This window comes from Gadus macrocephalus, chromosome 13 (genome assembly GCF_031168955.1).
Source record: "Gadus macrocephalus chromosome 13, ASM3116895v1".
Taxonomy (NCBI): domain Eukaryota; kingdom Metazoa; phylum Chordata; class Actinopteri; order Gadiformes; family Gadidae; genus Gadus; species Gadus macrocephalus.
In genome coordinates, this window is record NC_082394.1 from 14,153,609 (window position 1) to 14,172,859 (window position 19,251).

At 45.1% G+C, this 19,251-nt stretch overlaps 2 protein-coding genes across 5 annotated transcripts in view; both read right to left on the reverse strand.

Moving 5' to 3' along the window:
• kaznb (kazrin, periplakin interacting protein b) overlaps positions 1-4,581 on the reverse strand; it is a 105,850-nt gene extending 101,269 nt beyond the window's left edge. For 2 of the 4 annotated variants that reach the window (XM_060068749.1, XM_060068748.1), the window contains exons 1-2: positions 4,452-4,581; positions 4,113-4,200 (exon numbers count right to left, since the gene is read on the reverse strand). In XM_060068749.1, the coding sequence (XP_059924732.1) occupies positions 4,113-4,188 (76 nt within the window). In that variant the 5' untranslated portion in view covers positions 4,189-4,200; positions 4,452-4,581. The remainder of the gene's footprint in view (positions 1-4,112; positions 4,201-4,451) is intronic. The other 2 variants (XM_060068752.1, XM_060068753.1) reach the window with 2 other exon arrangements.
• A 4,660-nt stretch (positions 4,582-9,241) lies between these two features.
• On the reverse strand, positions 9,242-18,498 carry prdm2b (PR domain containing 2, with ZNF domain b). The gene is made up of 4 exons (XM_060068933.1): positions 18,341-18,498; positions 16,311-16,412; positions 11,233-15,746; positions 9,242-10,958 (listed from the first exon to the last, which is right to left on the reverse strand). The coding sequence occupies exons 2-4, from the start codon at positions 16,336-16,338 to the stop codon at positions 10,941-10,943; spliced, it is 4,560 nt and encodes a 1,519-aa protein (XP_059924916.1). The 5' UTR covers positions 16,339-16,412; positions 18,341-18,498; the 3' UTR covers positions 9,242-10,940.
• Between the last annotated feature and the right edge of the window lie 753 nt (positions 18,499-19,251).

A 19,251-nucleotide genomic window follows, 5' to 3' on the forward strand; every position in this document is an offset into this window, starting at 1 on the left:
TCTGGCAAATAAGCACAACCTCTTTCAGAAACAAAAAATTGGGAGCATGAGTCAAGGACTGATCTGAACAGGAGCCATATTGAACCACGAGGGCAGCCTGTCTGCCAGTGGCTGTGCCAGACGCTGGGATTGGTCCAGGGAGAGATCTAACTAAGGCTGGTTCTGGACCTGATTAAGTGATTAGCAATATCGCTGCAAGGGGATAAGCAGGACTGAGATCAATAAGGACCACTACTCTAAGTAGGGATATGTAAACTGCAGGCAGGAACAGCAGGAGCCCAATGCAGTTGTGTTGTGTAGTGAATACAACTGAATACAGAAGCTACCACTCTAATTAATAACACATATGTGATTCAATGTTAAATATGAAAACAGGTATAAGGTTGACAGACCATAGTGATACATGGCACAAATTTGCATGCTTTGATGAAATATTAACGAAAGGCTGTCTATTTTTTGAAGAACCTTTCATATTGTGGCTAGCAAGGTTCTATCGCCCCCAGCCCAGAAATGTAATTTCAATAAAAACATTGGCTAGATGCCAGCTCCTTGTCCTCTACGAGTGTAGACAAAGGGATCACAATCGTCAACACAGAGGACACAGCACTATGTGCTTGGAGAGTCATAGACTCCTGGACTGGTGGCAACACCTTGCCTTGTCCTCTGTCTCATCCCCCACTGGTTCAGTAGGAAGGAGACTGGGACCTCAGGGCCGTTTGCAGGGCAAACAGAACCTCAACTATAAGTAATGTTGTGCATGCAGTAAAGAAGTTTTAAGAAACAAATGTGTAGGGGTTTGAAGTGCCTGACTGTATATATTATAGGGTGATTACACCTGCGTGTATTCATGCAGGCAAACACCTGCAAATGCAAATTACATCATTTTGATTATTTACATTCCGTGAATTCCTGCAAGACAAGGTAAAACCTTCAAGTCAAACAAGGAGGAGTTTTCCTTCTGTTGCCAATATTGGCATTTAAATATACTGGTAAAGTTAATTTTCTAATAAAAGTACTTCCTAATTTATTGCGCTGGCAGACTACAGGCATATGGAAGGCAGGCATTTAATGTTAGTGCAACAGCCCCAATCCGCCACTGTGCCCATTTAATGCTCTGGTGAAATTTGCCATGAATATTTGAACAAAAAGCAGGGCAGAGCCAAACACCAGTTGGGTTGAAAGTTATGGAAATGGCAAACCATTGAAGATATTAAAATGGCAAACGATTCAAGTGTCAACCTGTATGCAACGTGTATGCAACATCCACTAAAGTCGAGCTTTCATGAATAATTCATGAGCTCTTTAAGGATTCCAGTAACAGTAGCGACACTTGGCATTCGATTGAGGTGAGTTTCCCGTTGTGAGGTTGCCTTCAAATAACTGTAGCTATGCCACAAAGATAGACTATTGCTTAATGTGATGAAAATCACAATATTTAAATATCTTTATGAAATGATTCTTCTGAAAACAAGTAAACAGCTCAAATGTCAAGAGGCTTCCTTCATTTGAAACATGTCCCCTTTGTAGACTATTTGCATTTCTGAAAACCTCATCACAAGATACAATTGTTAAAGTGTTAAAAGCCTTATTTACACAAATCAGGCTTGGATCCTCAAAAAAAAATCCTATTGGTTTTGGCTTGTTGGTTTGCCCTACTTGCTTGAGGAACCTGACAGCGAACCACCGCAGCTCAATCAGAGCATCATCTGCATAATAAAGTACCTCAAGCAGCCCACAGTCAAACACGGATCACGTAACTTCAGTATCATAGGACAAATGTGGCTAATCCTTGTCTTGCTATAGATCAATCAAACAGCTCAATGACACTTCCCCGTGACTGGTTCAGGGTAAAGCTTGTCAATTGCAACAGAGAGGATGAAAAACAGCTGGATCCATTAAGTTTCACCCAGATAGTTGGCGCCGAGAGAATCACTGGACCAAATGGCACTTGAAGACCATACAGTTAGTCAAGTGGCTTTCCGCCATCTCTAAGTCTGAGGCAGTCAGGCGGAATATTAATCTCCACACTTGTAAGTAATTTGCAGCCGTTTATCAAAACAGTATTGACGCAGCAGTTCATTCAAAAGAACCATCGGAAACGACTTCCAAATGGGTCCCCTGGTGAAGAGAGTGCGGAAATGGAAATGCAAGTAAGGTCAATAAAATAGCCACATCACTGCTCGTTCGTCTTGTCCGGGATAGCTCTGACTCTTAAATAGCAAGTATCTCAAATCAATCATGACACAGCCCGTTAGATCACGCAGAAGGACTGTTTGTTCCTCGGTCACGTATTCAATATTGACTAGTGCTGCTATCATTGGATACAAACAAAGCATTATGTCTCATTACAGAGGCATCGCTGATGAATTGCCGATAATGACTTTGTTTTGAATTGCGTCTTTCTTGCTTCCTCCACCTCCGTTTCCCCCTCTCTCCAGGTGACAATGAATGGGACACAGAGCAGGGTGCGACGAATTTAAGGAAGCATCAGAAAGTGGGAGTGTTGGCTGCGAGTGTAATGGCCTTTTCTTATTCTGATCAACGCCAGGGGCCAGCCTCATTAGCCATCGTGTGACTGTGAGCAGTCACTTTGCATTCAGCGTTGAAGGAAGGCATCAAAGGTAGCGAAAGAGATCTCACCACACGGCCGTGTGAAGCCAGAAAAGCCAAATGAGGGATGAGGTGTCTGACATAATAATTCTAGAGAATCAAGTTCCCTCTCTCTCCCCCCTAAAAGCCCTGTCTCTTTCGTTCCAGGGGGAGAAATAAGTCTGACCATAAACTTGTGCACGGTGAGACCATCAGCGTAATACATTTTGAATTCAGGGGTTTCAAGGTCCGTTCACCTCTTTTCGTGGTCTTGAAAAATCAAAAGAAATCAATGGAATTTTTTTAATTTAAATTATTCACTCGGCCAGAGTACTGAGAGCCTCTTTGAGAATCCATCTGACAGTGTTAGTTAACTTCACCATAAAAAGAGGATTTCATCAATGTAACTATTTCTCTCTTTAGCTGACCAACTCGATTCCACAGTCAATTATGGAAGGTGAATATATATCACCAGCTATATACCAGACTATATTTCAACAGAATTGCCAAGAAGATATCATCGGTTGCAGTCAAATCCTTGTGATGTAGAAGCAGCCAATAAACCAAGATGACATTTAGTGAGCCTGAGGTGGCTCCAAAGCCACCACAGTAACATTGAATTGTTTAAAAATAGTAACTAAACCCCATTCCCTGAAAGACCTGCTCTCCAGTCCACGGTGGGTTACCACAGCAACCAGATGGAAGCTGAAGTTACATATTTAACCTGATAAGTGGTATGACAATCACACATTAATTAACTATAGAGGTTGCAACTTTGAGTCTGCATCGTGTATGAAAAGTGCTATATAAATAAAATCGCCTTGCCTTGCAACAGTCCATATTGCACACAAGTGCAAGTGCGGCTATAGTCCGGCACCCCGAAACCCAACGATGGGCGAGTTTCAGTTAAGAGTTCCACGCAGATCGGCTGTGTAAATAGGTCTGTGGAGATTTAAATAGGTTGCACATAACAGGAGAGGCTCTCTGGGAGCCTGCATGCATACTATTGCAGTGATATAAATAACTACAGAGTCCTACCTGGCTCTTAGGTTAAAACATCCACCTTTCTATTAAGGGGGCTACTCACAGCGCTGTCGCAACAAGAAGAGATTCATACTGGTTAGTTCACGTTGAATTCCTCCGAGTTTGACACACCGACATAAATCAATACGGCAGATAAAATACAACCAGAGGAGCTTGTGAGGTCATCGTCCCAGAGCGGAGATGATTGGTTCGACCCGACTCGATACCGTCCATTTGGATTTGAATCGATGACTCGATTTCAATATGAGTCGTTCTTATCACCAGTATTTAAATACATTGCATAAGTATTTGTGTCGACCTGCCCAGTACTGCAAATGGAACAAGCTAGAACTGAATCTGGCACAATGCTTTTCTTCTGCAACATTTATGAATTTGTGTGTTCCCTGACAAAATAAACGCAATAAACCAAAACTAAACCAGCCAACGATGCGCTCTGCCAGTGGAGCAGGGAGAGGTATTAGTAGCTGCGTACTACTCACTGGCTTGCATGAGCTGTCCCTGGTGTCCAAACACCTGTGAGAAGGTGGCATGGCTGCAGGTGAGAGTGTCCTCCATGTCTGACACGCGCTGAGCACATAGGAGAGGAGAGGGAGACAAGGGGAGAGGAGAGGAGAGGAGCGGGGAAAGGAGAGGAGAGGAGAGGAGAGAGGAGGAGAGTAGAGGAGAGGGGTTTGTTAAGGAGGTAATACCCGCGCCAACAACACAGTAACATCACGCCAGAACACAACGATGACCAGGGCAACGCATGACACAAAGAAAAAGACAGCGGAGGAGAGAAAGAATGAAGAGAAAAGTACGCAGCATTCAGTTTGGCTTGCCTTCACTCCGTGGGAGCTGCGGTGTGATGTGTCTCCTGGACTGGGGCTGACGGCTGCTCTCCTCCTCCGGACCAGATCTGCTGCTGCTTCTGTCGCCGCTGCTGATCTGCTGCTGCCGGCGAGGGGAGAGGAGCGGCTCCAGCACAGCCAATACCAGCAGCGCTGCTCCCCGCACAGCTAATGAGGGGGGCGTGTCCCAATCCGTGCCCCCCCCCCTCTCACTCAAACTCTCTCTGCGTGCGTATGCGTATCCGTGAGTATGTGGGTGTAGGAGGTGTGTGTGTGTGTGACAGGGCTGCGGGGGGGGGGTGGCGGAGAAAGTGGCAAAAAAATAAGTGTCAGATGCAGGGATGTTTTTTGCCATATCAGCAGGTTGACGTGGACGTTTTTACGCTTGCAGGCCGCTGAGAGGAGAGGAGAGGAGAGGAGAGGAGAGGAGAGGACGGGAGAGGAGAGGAGAGGAGAGGAGAGGAGAGGAGAGGAGAGGAGAGGAGAGGAGAGGAGAGGAGAGGAGAGGACAGGACAGGACAGGAGAGGACGGGAGAGGAGAGGAGAGGAGAGGAGAGGAAAGGAGAGGGCATGGGAGACTATAGGGAGTCTTCTAGAGGAGAGGGTCAAAGCCGAATAGTATGGCACAAGCGAGTGAGTCAGCCCCCATCGTACCCCTCCCAGCCCTCCTCAACTCCCCTCCCCTCCCTCTCCAGTGCCCATTATGCGAAGGGGAAAGGCAGCGGTGTGCCGTCCTCTGGGGACGAGGGGAGAAGACGACTCATCTCCTCCGCTCCTCTCGCTCTGCACGGCGCTCTTCTCTCTCTCTTTCTCGTTATCTCCCTCCTTTAACATCTCAACTTTCTCTGTTCCGCCCGACCAATCCCCTTGATCAGTCTCAAAGCCCAGCCCGCAGCTCAGAGTCCCATCCCAGCAACGCCTGCTCTTCATCACTCGCACCCCAGTGTTCATACGGATTCTTCACAAGAGACGCGCCGGGGGTTGACTCCCTTTGATTCAACCTGGAAATATTCGTAGTAAAGCCCTAATGACGTAGTCGTTGGGATGAGTGTGCAGCACATCTATCCTCATGTGCTCCCTCTGCGATCGCCTTTACAGGTTAACTATGGGTCAGGCGGTAGAGCACGGTGGTCCGCACAACTAGAGGGGCTGCTGCTATGACACTTGATTCCTTTCAGCGAAACATCTGAACCAACACTTTCTCCTGGCAAGGAAGCTATTTATAAGGTTACACAATTGAAACGTTGCAAGTAACATAAAGTCCATAAAAAAGGATTTACAGGGTTACACAATATTAGACAGCAACCATATGGCATTAAACATTATATACCGTTGTGTATAAATACATCAGCTAGGGGGCTGTGAGTGATACACACTGTGTAGCACTGAGGCCTCTGACAGTATTACGACACAATAAACCCAAAACTGGGGCGTCAAACCGGACGTCACAGGTCTTCACATACCAACACACCAGCCCTAAACTGTCCAAAGTTTTACACAGCAACTCCTCCAGCTCAAACTTTTAGTAAGGCTGCCTTCTGACATCATGCAACCCTAATCCCTCAAACTGCTGTATTTGTATTCTGCCGCACCAGAGCCCTCAGCCCTGACAAAGGGACTCGCGCTCCTCCTCGGTTTTGAGGAGAAATGACAGGACATTTCCTCGTTTGAGGCTAGCAGGATAATAGAAACAGGTAGGCCCTATCTACGGTGGGGAGGAAAAAATCGTTGAGGCAAAGGCATAAAAACTGTGATGTCGTATCGTTATCGAAAGCATGTAGCACGTAGACTGTAGCAATAATTGTTTACCTAGTAGCTATTAGTATTACTGGTGGCACAGTGCCTAGCACTGTTAGCGTGCAGCTCCAGAGACCAGGGGTACAGTTTGCAGACATGCAGATTAGGCTAATTACACTCATAAATTGCCTGTGTGTGTGAGAGTGTGTGTTTTAAGATGACCCTGCGGTAATCAAGACTTCCATGAAAGATGTCTCTGCTTATAAGCCTGTAAGATGGCAGAGGCCTAGCTTAAGGGCCTTTTACGTGTAATGAGCTATCCAGCCATCAAAATACATGTATCAGCATGTTTTAATAGCCTTTGATAAACAAACAGCTAAATATACTTCACTTTTCAGCAATTAAGTAAACATGAAGTGAGTATTTTATGTTTATTTGTATAATGTTTGTGTGGTTTGATTATTGTCTGTCTTACCGACTTCTCGTCTCTCTATTGCAGTGAAACAAGCGCTGCCGAAATCGAATCCCCCTCTATGTGTAAACAATCTTGACTCAGATATTGTACATTGGTCCACATCCTGCTCCCTAAATCGGATTCTCTGGGCTGGATCCTAGTTTATTTTGTGATGTCAGGCGCAATGCTGCACAAAATTGCATTTTTATGAATAGGAATCAGGAGTCGTGCACAGCAATCAAGAGAGTGCAGTGCTATTTCAACCTGACAGCACGAGTATGGCACAGCAGTACTGCCCACACACAAGGATATATACGCACCCACACTCAGCCACACAAGGATTTACACACAACCACACACACACCCAAGGAATAGAGCACGTGCACACACGCAAAGACAAGGATTTACGCAAACACGCGCACATGCTGACAAGCACACTCTGGAAAGGAGAGGCCGTAAACAACAGGCTCCATTCGGAAAACCGTAAACCGTAATACCCCAACACCAGGGTCAAATAAACATCTCTCCCCATGCCGAGGACTATGGTGAAATATGCAACAGTGCATCAAATCCATGCAGCCCATGTATTACATGTGAGCCCTCAGCCCCGTCCATCAATGTGTGAAAGACGCTTACATCGACACGGATGGAACAGACAGAGGTCTGTCGGTTCCTTCAACGGTCTTGCAGCTTATTTGTCGGTTATTAGTTGTGTTTGGTGAGCGATGTTATGAGCGCCCGCCACCTCTCTGCTCCAGCACTGCCACCCCTCCTGTGGTGTGCCGGTTTGATAACCCGTTCAAGGGGGACTGTGACGGATGGGGCCTGGACAGAACTAATTTCAGCTGATGGCACACGCAGCCTCAGAGACCGCATCTATCATCAATAACAGACACACAGCGGCCTCTGTGGTAATGGAGAGCACAAAAATGGAGTTTGACTTCTGGATGGCACAGATTTCATGAGTCTAAAGGAAACATTTCAATGGAGATTTATGTTCAGAAATGTTGGCTACCATCCGAAAAGTAGTGTGAAATTTGCATTAAATGTATAAATGTTTTACACATGGTTTGTCTTCAGACTAGTAGAGTAAAGCCTGTACAATTTGTAGATGCCTAAACATACCTCACTGACATCCATAGATTGTGTTTCCAGGGTATACTGCAGTATTTACTGCTGACTTGGATTGTACAATAAAAAAATTCTGTTTACTTAGTAAGTTTTGGGAAATACACTGAGATCCCTGGAATTCTTTCAACTCTGGGTGACCTTTTGGGCTAGCTCTTATAAATTAATTTCCCAATCTCATGTTCAGGTATTTCAGCATCAAAGCACAGCGCAAGCCTAGAGATCTAGGGGAATGGATCTATTGAAAGGTTTATAGCCCACATTTTTACTGGGAAAGGCAAAAAATGCATGGATGGTTGCATTAAATACCACATCATTCCACACAAGCACATACCCAAGTTGATTTCATCATAATATTAATAATCGGATCATAATTCATGTTTGGTTATCGGACAGAAGAAAATGCCTGCAAGACAGTATTAGTATTAACAGCATGTCTTCGACTGATAAACATCAAACTGTCAAACCCATATTTAAAGGTTTAGATTCAATATTATGACTTTAAAATAAAGAAGGGATTAGAAAACGCCCATTTTCCAGCTTGATCAGTTAAATTACATTTTTCTTATGGGAATGGATGAAATTCGATTTACCATAATTTTAGGAGACATGTCTTCATAAGGTTTAAATTAAAGGATACACCTTAATGGTATTCATTACAAAAATGTCATGCAATTTAGTCTGGCTTTAGCTCAATAGATCATCCCTTTGAATGTACCAACTGCTATCAAGTGCAATTTGACGGTTAAACCTTGATACCAAAGAATGACCTGCTATACTTCGCAACCATTTGGGTCATGGACAGTATAGAACTACTGAATAGTCCCGATATATATAAAATTTTTTATATTTTTGCTTAAACGTATGTTTATTCACATCAACGCTATAAGAGGTTGACCCTGACATAATTAGTTTCATCCTAATAAAAATGTAACACATTTTTATTTACAGTGCCTCTGAACCTGGATTGCGTCAAAGCATACTTAATCAAAAATTAAGTAAGTTTACGTCCAGCTCTTGCTATTGCTCCAACGTTCACTGATGTGTTATATATCCCAAACCAATAGATAATGTTACAATCTTTTTTGAATTATTATACTACCAAAACTATCATCGGGTCGTGTGTTATTTACCTTTATATTGTTGATCGCATCGATAATATAGCCTAGTGGTCAGTTGCAATGGCTGCGCCGTGGTGTCAACACCGCTGCCTGCGCGGTGTACCTAGAAACGCTAGGTAAGATGCTAGGTCATTATACGTATTCTAAGGGAAAGCTGTCATTTGCCATTAACGAATTAGGATTGAAAACATTCCCAGAGTGAATGCATTGCAAAGGCCTTAAGGTGCATCCTGAGATCCCCCCTCAGTATGGACCGATCTTTAAAATAATTGTTAGCAAGTCCCAATACAGTCAATTGGAAAGGTCAGGAATACTCAAATGGAAAAAATAACTAAAAGGAATTAACCCAAATTGAAAAACTTTTATTATGTCAATTACAGTAACGTTTTGCTTGAGGTCATTAGGGATACCGGTCTTTGTTCATCCTAAAATACATATTGCTAAAAGGCAAAACATGTACGAATATTTCTCATGGAAACATAAATTACCTTACCTAAATGATATTCCATTAAGGGTCCTTCTCTAAAACATGCTACAAGCCATGGAGCACTGCCCCCATCTGCATCATGGTTGGTTCACATATGGTCCAGAGTGAGAAGTGGGAAGAGAATTGTTAAAAGGAAACAATACACCTTATTTTGTTGCTGTATAGGGACTTGACTGTACATCATTACATGCACTACACAGTCTCAAAAAAGACGCCTCAACGAAAACGTTGAAAGTTATGGTAGACCAGCATTATTCCTGAAAGTAATCAAATACTTCAAGAGTTCTCGAGAAATATCACAATGATTATGATCGGCGTGTAAATCCCCCAGAAAATTCAAACCTGTGCTTTTCTTTTTGGCATAGCATAATACAGAAAACTACTTTAGAGTTCAATTAAAAGGAAAACAAATAATCAGAATAGTTTTCCAACAACCTATGGTGTGGCAAACCATGCGTCACTTGTGTACAACAGTACACATACAGGTAACATTACATATTATTGATCTAGCTAGAATTTTGGCAGCTCATTTAAAGTGCTGTAAGAATGACACATTAGTTTCATTTATGTTTTCTTCCGATGGGGAGGGGCACTTAACCCAAAGTGTTTGAAAAAATAATGGACATTTCTGGCAGTATTTTTCCAAATCTGGTAACCTACATTCTTTACAAAAGGAGGGCCCTTACATTACCACCATTTTGTTATCGGAACCAATCAAAACAATGTTACGTTGTTCAGGTAAGCACAATAGAAGAAAGCGAGAATATACTCGAGTTGAGAGCAAAACAAAGCCGCCAGGCCACACACACACCCAGGCATTTCCATGTACACGTTTTCAACACATACAGACATATACAGTGTTCCTGAGGACCAAGTTCTGCAGTAAGCCACTGCCGTTTCACCTTTGTTTCCCAAAAAAAAAAAAAAAAGGATATATTCTACAATATAATGACTAGAAAATCTTAAAATCAAAAACATACATATTCATTTTTAACTCAATGTTACTTATGTAGACGTGGGACATGACATGATATGGAAGAATGGCTTTTTTTTCTAGTTTATATGCATCTATTCAGCACATGCATGATACTCTGGAAACATCTGAAGATCAAATAAAACAAATAAACAAATAGGACGTAGAACGGAAAAGAGACACCAAACTAGTTTTGCGTACTGATACATGATTGCCATTTGCAATATATCAGTTTTAAAACAACAGAACCCTAATGTTGTCGTGTCTAGTAGTGACACAGATTTGTAACCAAAAACTCAATGTCTTTTAGTCAGGTTTTTTCTTTTAAATTCATCAGGTTTTTTTTGCAGGTGGCTTAAATCCAGGCTCAGTTGAGAGTATAAATGGAAGATTAAGAGGACTCCCTCTTCACAGCCAGCGAGGCCATAGCGAGCAAACAGACTTCACTAGCGTTGGCCGCTATACAGTCTTCGCTAATGGGCCACCTTGGTGCTCTCAGCACCAAGTGTTAGTCCGGAACATCTCACAAAGGGAGGGTGAGCATCACATTCCCAGGCAATGACCAGCATGTCTGCATAGCTCACTTCAACGGCGTCTCCTGGAAAAACACAAGAGTACAAAAGCAATGTTATTGCTTGGATCAATGGTCTCAATTGATGCAGCTGGCCTTTTTTTGCGTCAGGGGACAGGATGGGACCTCGATATCATTGACTTGATCGAGGACATGACATTTTTAACTAGGGTTAGACCTTGACTTAAAATAACTAAACAAGCAAATATTAAAAACATTTATTCACCCTAAGCAAATTCTGTTTGTACTCCAATTAAAATATTTGAATCGACTTAAAATGGTGTATTAGTCAATAACACACCTGAGGCTCTTTTGTCTCCGGGACGAGCGGCTGCTCGGTTTTCACCTCCACGGTAGCCACCGTGTTGACGCTCTGCAGGCTCCTGGTGACCGGTCCGCCCACCCTCTCCCTGGTTCGCAGGGAAAAGCGCTCCTCCTTTTTCGCCTGCTGCCCGAGCGGAGAGTTGCCCTCTGGGGCCTTCTTGGGCGCCGCCTCCTTCCCCATGCGCTGTGCTTTGACAGCAGGTCGCTGCGCCGGGTCACTTGGAGTGTCCGGGACCGGCGTGGCAGGAGGTGGTGGTGGTGGAGAGTGAGCTTGGCCCTTCTTCTTTTTTTTACCAGTCGCCGCTGGTGAGGCCGGGAACGAGGCCGGTCTTTTAGGCCGGCCCACGGGAGCGCCGGTTCTTCCCTTGCTGGCCGGCAGGAGTTCAGGCTCGGCAGCACCGTAGCTGCGAGCCCGGGTCTTCCCCAGCGGTTTGGGCTCCGAATCGGGGGCGTCCGCGTCTGTGGCTTTCCTTCTCAGGCTCATTTGGGGTGCATCCTGTTTAACGTCCCCTTTCTTGCCCTTTTTGGGCTCAGGCTTCATGGGACAGCTGATGGCAATGTGTTTGCTGAGACTGGCGGGGTAGGTGAACTCGCGGCTGCAGTGAGGGCAGATGTGCGGCTCGGGGTCCTGCTCCTCCACTTTAACAGAAGCCTTTTTCACACTGCTGGCCGTTTTGTTTTTCTGTGAAATCGCCTTTTGGACCAACTGGTTCTTCTTCTTGTTAAGGGAACTCATTTTGGCTTTGCCAGAGGCCTCTTGATTGAAATTGAGTCTCTTAGGCTGGCCCATTCGACGGAAAGCACTTTGTCCGGCGCTGGCCGCGGCTGGCGACAAGGCCCCATTCTGTGGCTTCACTATTTGTTTAAGAGGGATGGGATTCTTCTTAGGAGTGTAGCGCTTCTTATCGCTAGCGTTCGCACAGGCTAATATGTGCTTGTGCAGCTCAGGCATGTTGTCAAAACTGTTGCCACACTTTGTGCAGCGGATGGCTGTGCTGAAGGTTTGCGGTATGTTGTGGGTGGTGAAGTTGGTGGCCGAGGCAACAGAGCCGGCGTGGGATCGGCTGTGGTAGGGGAAAGGCGGCGGCTTAAAGCTAGGGTAGTGTTGATTGAGGCCGAGGCGGACGTCGGGGCCTTTGGGCTTCCCTCCCTCAGAGGCCATGATTTTTATTGTAGTGTACAGTTCCTCTGAGGAGTCCTCTGGCTCCGGCTCATCGTCTGCCGACTGTCCGTTAACCTCAGGGGCCTTTTCAGTGGGCTCCCTCTCTGGAGCCGCTTCCTCCTCGCTCTCCGGTGCTGGTGTGGAGGGTCGGCTCTCCTCTTTGGCCCTGGATGGGTCTGTGTAGTTGTGTGGCCTCAGTTTGCCACTTTCCACCGTGGTGTGCGTGCAGGTCTGACTCGGATGCAGATCCTTCTGATGCTGCTCCAGGTTACAGAGAAAGGCAAACTCCTTCGAGCATTCGGAGCACACGAAGATCCGGCCTACGCCGTGTAGGGACGTTCGATGAGCTAGCAGGGCCCGGGCCTCCACAAACAAATGCACACAGAATTCACATTTATAAGGCCAATCAACAGCGTGGGCAACGATGTGCCCGTTCAGAGTTTTTATGGAGGGGAATGGTTCTTCACAGACGTTGCATACAAAGGTCTTGCAGAAGGTCTCCGAATCCTCTCCCTTCTCCTTGGGAGTTTCTTTTACAGCAGGACATGTCGAGTCATCTGCGTCATGGCTTATGTCCGACATCCCCTCCGAGTAGTGAACGGGATCCTTCTTTTTCACGGGCAGAACAGATGGCGACAGCGTTGGTGGGGATGTATTGTGCGATGTGGTTGTAGATGTGGGCACGGCAGGCGAGTGTGGTTGGGATGTTAAAGGCGCAGAGTCAGGGGACAAGGACTTGGCATCTGTTATGGAGCCGGGGTCTTTACTCTCCGGCTTGCCGTTGGTCAGACAATTGTCTTGTTTCTGTAGAACTTCAGACTCCACAGTGGGAGGCTCTGCTGGTGTGGACTGAGTTGGGCTAGGAGTGGATGAGCTCTTTAGAGGATCTTTGACTGGTGTGTGAGGGGCTGAATCAAGTTGCTTGTGATTCTCATCAACACTGTGCTGGACTTCTTGAGCCATCGATGTCTCCTCCTCCGTATCAGACGGAACCTCGTCCACATTGGACCTGGGAGAGCTCTTGGGTGATAGCACCGGGAGAGGTCTGGACACAGAGCAGTCGGAGGGCTCTGAACGAGGAGAGCTAGGCATATCTGGTGGTATGGTGGGCAGAACTGGGGGAGGGGGTGTTGGGGAGGTCATGCTGGAAGTGGCGGGGGAGGAGGGGTTCATGGTGACAGGCGTGAGGGAGGGCGGCGATGGGTGGGCCGATTCTGACGTCATGCTTGGGGAGAGAGGCTGAAGTGGCCCGAGGCTCGACAAGGCAGAGGGGCCCTCTTCTCCTGCCGAGGTGAGGCCAGCATACTCATTCATCAGAACCTTCTCAAGCATGCTCGTGTTTGGCTTTCTCTTCTTGGTCGGTGGCTGTGGTGGTGGATTGCCCTTCAACTCAGGATCCATGGTGCTCTTCCGCTGCATACTTAGATCCAGTGCAGAATCCCCCAGCGTCTTGCTAATTACGTCACTCCGCTTGCTGACAGAGCTGGACAGGTCCAAGGGTTGCTGATTGCAGGCATTTCCACCACAGTTGGAGGAAGACCGGTTAGACATGTCCTTTTCAGTGGTACAAACAGTATCTCCGTCCTCATGGATAGTAAGGTTCAACACAGGGGACAAGCGGTGGCCCTCCAGCTTTGGCACCTTAAGAGTGTACAAGCTTCCGACCTCCGCTTTAGAGATATCCAGTTTCTGTGTGGGACTGAGCTGTGGGGAAGACGGAGGAGAGGATGTTCTCCTCTTGAACCGACCCGAGGCCCCTGGCAGTGAGGTGACCGACAGAGGGGAGGCCAGTCTATGGCTGTCTCCTATCTGGGAAATGGTGGACTTCTGACTGTCCTGTGACTGTAGGAGCTGTTTCAACTTAGGGGAAAGATAGACTGTTTTTTCTTTTTGAAATGCTAATGATTCTGTGGACTGGGAGAACAGTCCGCCTACTAATACATTTGATGAGGAAGAGGTTGATGATGATGAGGAAGAAGATGCAGAAAATCCTGTTTCATTTTCCATTTTGAGAGATGGAATAAGAGGCGGTGTCGTAGTTCTCCTTTTTGATGTTGGCTGACCGAGGTTGGACACCAACGGTTTTCCAGCAATAGGTTTGCTCTCCACTTTGAATGCCTGGCTGATTTGACTGGGGCTGATTATCATTGCGTCAAGGCCAAACAGTGCTGCAGACCTAGAATTGACCTCTATCACCTCACAGTTGCTAACTGTACTGGTTGACAAAATTTTTCCATCAATGTAGAAGCTCAGATTTTCAGAGATATTTTTGGATATGTCCACTACATATTCATCTCTGTCAGCCTCGTCTTCTGTGTCGGCGCTGGGCACATAGACAGGGGGGGGGCTGCCACTGGGGGATTCATTTGGCAGCCTCTGGACAGACACTTCCTGGGGCAGCATGCCTTTCCTGCGTACACCCTTTGGCAGCAAGTGGCGCTCATGTATTCTTCTCTGGTGCCTTCGCATGTTGGTGTGAGTGCCAAAGGCCTTATTACAGTATTTACAGGGATGCAGTTCCTTGGACTCGCCATACTCTTCCAATGTAAAAGGTCGGTCAGCTTCAGGCCTAGACTCTTTCTTTGCCAACTCAGGGATGGGCTGATGCGCTACTGGAAATTGAGAGCCTATGGCTATGTAATTGGTCGGACTTGTGTATTCAGGACTTGAACCACCAGCCTTTCCTCCTGAACTAAGGAGATTGGCAGTTCCTGCCAAGGAGCCGGGCTTCTTCTTAGCCCCACTCTCATGCCTTCTCTCGTGCCTCCGCCGTCCAACCTGTGAGCCAAAGGACTTTCCGCAGTAGCGGCACTTGAAGAGGTGCGTCTGTTGGTTGGCTGTGGTGTGAATGTGTATGTGTCGCTCAAGACCCTGTTTGGTGGAAAAGTGGCGCTCACAGTGCAGGCATGGATGAGACTCTCCCTGGAGGTCACCTTCAAGGTCGCCGTCAGGGTCATGATCAAAGTCGATATCCGCATCCAGGCTTTCCAGTTCCTGGCCCTGCAGAGAGGCAGAATCCGACTTAGGTTGCAAGTCCTGGGGACTCTCCCCGCCAGGTTTACCGCAGTTAGGAAACTGTTCCTCTTCTTCTCTCGACTCAGCTGTCAAAGATGTCTCCTGAGGAGTTTGCATAGATGGCAGCTGTTGTGGTTCGACTGCATCGCCTGCTTTGTCGACCCTAGTCTCCAGCTCCTCCTCCTTCCCATCAATCATGACCACAGACATGTCCTGCACATCTGTAGGAGCAGGACTTTCAACAGGAGCAGGATTCATCTCTGCATGCACAGGACCTGAAGAAGAAGGCCTCTCGTCCACCTCCTCCTTAGGACCTGAGGAAAATGATGCGAAAAAAGGTAGAAAAGTCAGGCTACAATTGATTACTGACAGTTGAGGCGGTGTGGCGACATTTGGAACGTAAGTAAGATCCAGACACTTTCTTCCCATCCTCATTGTTTCAGCATTGCATGCTCAGAGATGTTGAAATCATACAGATTGAAAAAAAACGATCATGTGATGCCTAATATAACCTTAAACCTTCAAAAGGAATCATTTTCTATTGACTAAGCTGTACATGGTAGAAGGGTTTACGGCCTTTGTATTTAAGCCTGGAAAACACTGTTGAGCCTGTGTATCATGTATTATCCCAACACTACATTAATCAATTGTAAAGCTTTATAATAACTCCCCACAGTAACACAATAGAGTTAAATAAAATGAAAACAATGTTTTGTTTAAGAACAAAAATCTTGGTCACACCTATATTCAATAAAAGGCTATTTGACCAACATGTTCATAGACACAACAAATTGTGGGCCAAGATATTACGTATGGAAACTTGACGGTCAAGAAGTAGACACAAGTATTAAGATATCCATTTTATGCACAACACTAACCTTGTTCCCCTTCCCACATCTCTGTCATGGGTTAAGTTTCACTTGTTTGCTTGAATCCTCCCAAACCAGCCCGCCTGGCTGTCTCCAAAAGATTTGTTCTGGCTGTAGGTGCACACAACACATTAATATGGGTTAATTAGGTCTGAATATGCTTACAAACATATAGACTCAAAAAATCCAAAAAGGGAAAGAATAAAGGAAATGCAAAGCTAGATAAACGAAGATATAAAACACCCACTACAGACATTGAATAGACATTGTCGCACATTAACTGCATTCATGCCAAAATCTGAAGATAGATGAGGTAAAATTACACAAAAGTTAAATAATCTATTATTGGAGCATAACAATCGTAACGTCATCACCTCAATTTAACAGAGTCTGCTTTGAAAATCAAATACAACTATATGACATAGTAGTCACACTGACACAATGAGTGGATGTGATGTTGGCCATTATCCAGCATGGAGACTGAGTTTTAAGTGTGTCCTGTTCCAGGTGGCTGTGGCTTGAGCTACTAATCACAAGGGTGTGTCAAAAGAGAACATTCAGCCAGGCCTAGAACTCATGTACAGAGAGGCCTGTTCAGATCAGACCACTGGCATGGTTAAGGGCTTCTGCTAGATGTACAGCATCCGGAACATCTCAGATGGGGACAAGGAGTAAATACACCAAGGCGACAAAAAAACGAATTATATCCATTTGCAGTGACTGGATATGGTAATTTCTCGGAATTAGGATTAAATGGTCTTTATCTTTGAAAAATGCTTTTTAAAAAAAAAACATATTTCTGTGAGTATTTCAATAAAATAAGCAATTTGTTTGAAATGCTTTGCCCCACATCCCACCAAGTCATTTATTATGGAGGTGTGAACTGTGAACCCGTACACAACATAGGGCTACATTTCCTCAAATTTGAACCTTTTAAATTAACTTTAAATTCAAGGGCACAAAAATAACACATACTACAACAGTATGTGAAATGTTGAAGACTTCCTGTTCTCCTTAAGGGGCCATATTACACTTCTACATTATAGTTCACTTCAAAGTTATTTAAATCCATCTCAAACAGGTCATTAAACTCGCAGTCTAATATAGAGGATTGTTGACTGTTAAATTTAGCTCTTGTTTGGGCGTCTTCAACCTAATCAAACACACCATGCAATTGCTATTTGAGCAAATTTTTGGGCCAGTAATGCCCAAAGAAATTCATTTTCAGAACTTCAATTCAACACATTCGCAACGATATGGAACAATTAATTAACTATTTGCGGCCAACATAATATGCTTTTGAAGCAATTGAAGCGTAACACCGTAGCGACATAATGTAGTATTAGCAATGCGTTACTTTCTCCGTGGTTCATCTTTGCTCTGAATTTTGATGTAGCCTGAGCCATGTCAGTATGTATGCCTGACGTGCGCCTACACCTAGCCTGTTAGCTGGAATGCTAGTTTGCAACATCTAGTTTGACAACTAGCTGAACAGGTTATTCTAAGCCCAATATGGCCGAGTTGATATTTTTACATTAACTTGATGCAACGAAAACATGATGTATGAATGCTACATGTAGAAAATAACTGCGTCTGCAGCAAAGATTACAAGGCGGTTTTGCTAAGTACCTAGGCCACTCTCAGAGCGGATGGATGGACCTCAGGAAAGGTCACATCCTAGACAACGTCACGAGCTACAGGCTCCATAAACCTCCTCAAAGTTGTACACACACTCGCCACAGTTTCACCCATTGTTCCCGACCACCAGCCTTCAGGTAGGCATGTTTGTTAAGACCAAGCGAGTTACCGCGACTAGTTTCATTTCGGATTCCTCAGGAGAGAAAGCCCAAACATCGCAAGCGATAGGAGCTAACAACTGGTAGCTATTAGCCATCTGCCTCGCTAGCTCCTGAATCCAACTTCCAAGTCGATGGCAAAGAAAGCTATTCCTTGTGATTCAACATGGCGACTTTTAACATAGCGACTCGCTCATAACAAAAACCGAATAGAGTCCCGTATTGGCAAAACGGGGGCCTTACCTCGTTTAGCTCGGGTGAAATTTTCTTGCTCAGGCTGCTGACTCTTTCTTCCTCTAGTGCAGCTGTTATCTCCGGGTTGTCTTGTACACTGTAGCGCACTAGCAGCTCCTCTCCTGGCCCGATAGGCTGGAACAATGAGAGATGACAACAGGCACCAATCACAGTCGGCCTTGCTACTAGATACTAGAAACATTTAGGCTGTTTACGCTCTAATCTGTCACATTTGAGAGTCGGGGCATTTTTTTTGGAGGTAATGTTAAGACATTATATCCTTATAAATACAAACATGTTCATTTCTAAAAGTGTCAGGAGGAGATATGGTACACCAGTTGAGTTCAATGACGAAAATATATAACCTTCAACAAGTCATTGAATTGATAAAATGAAATACCTTTGTTGGTCTTTTCAAACATAACTCAAGCCAGCAGTCAATTTGGTTCGAACTTGGTGTGGAAGCCAGACATGAATTAAGATTTTGTGTTGGCATCTGTTGGAGGAAAGCAATACCTTTTGCAACCTACCCTCAACACTTAGTAGATTATGGCTAGTTGATCTCCAAGGAGATCATATTCTGCTCTTTAGGAGAATGTGCCCAGTTCACATAACACAGCCCGTTCCCCTTCATGGGGTCAGTGTCAACACACACTCTGCCTCTTTATGGGTAATAATCCTACCAAAAAAATAAATAAAACGTTAAAATACATTCCCTGTATTCTTCTCCTCAATGTTACTGTGACGTCCATGGTTTGATTAAAGATTGCTACACGCGTTATTTCGTAGATTATGTTGCCTAATAAATAGCATAATAGTATTACAGGAAATATGTCAGCATCCATTTCCTACCACACATTACTGCTCACTGCAGACCTCTTTTTCTGTCCTACAAATGGAAAGAATCTCTTGCCTTTTGG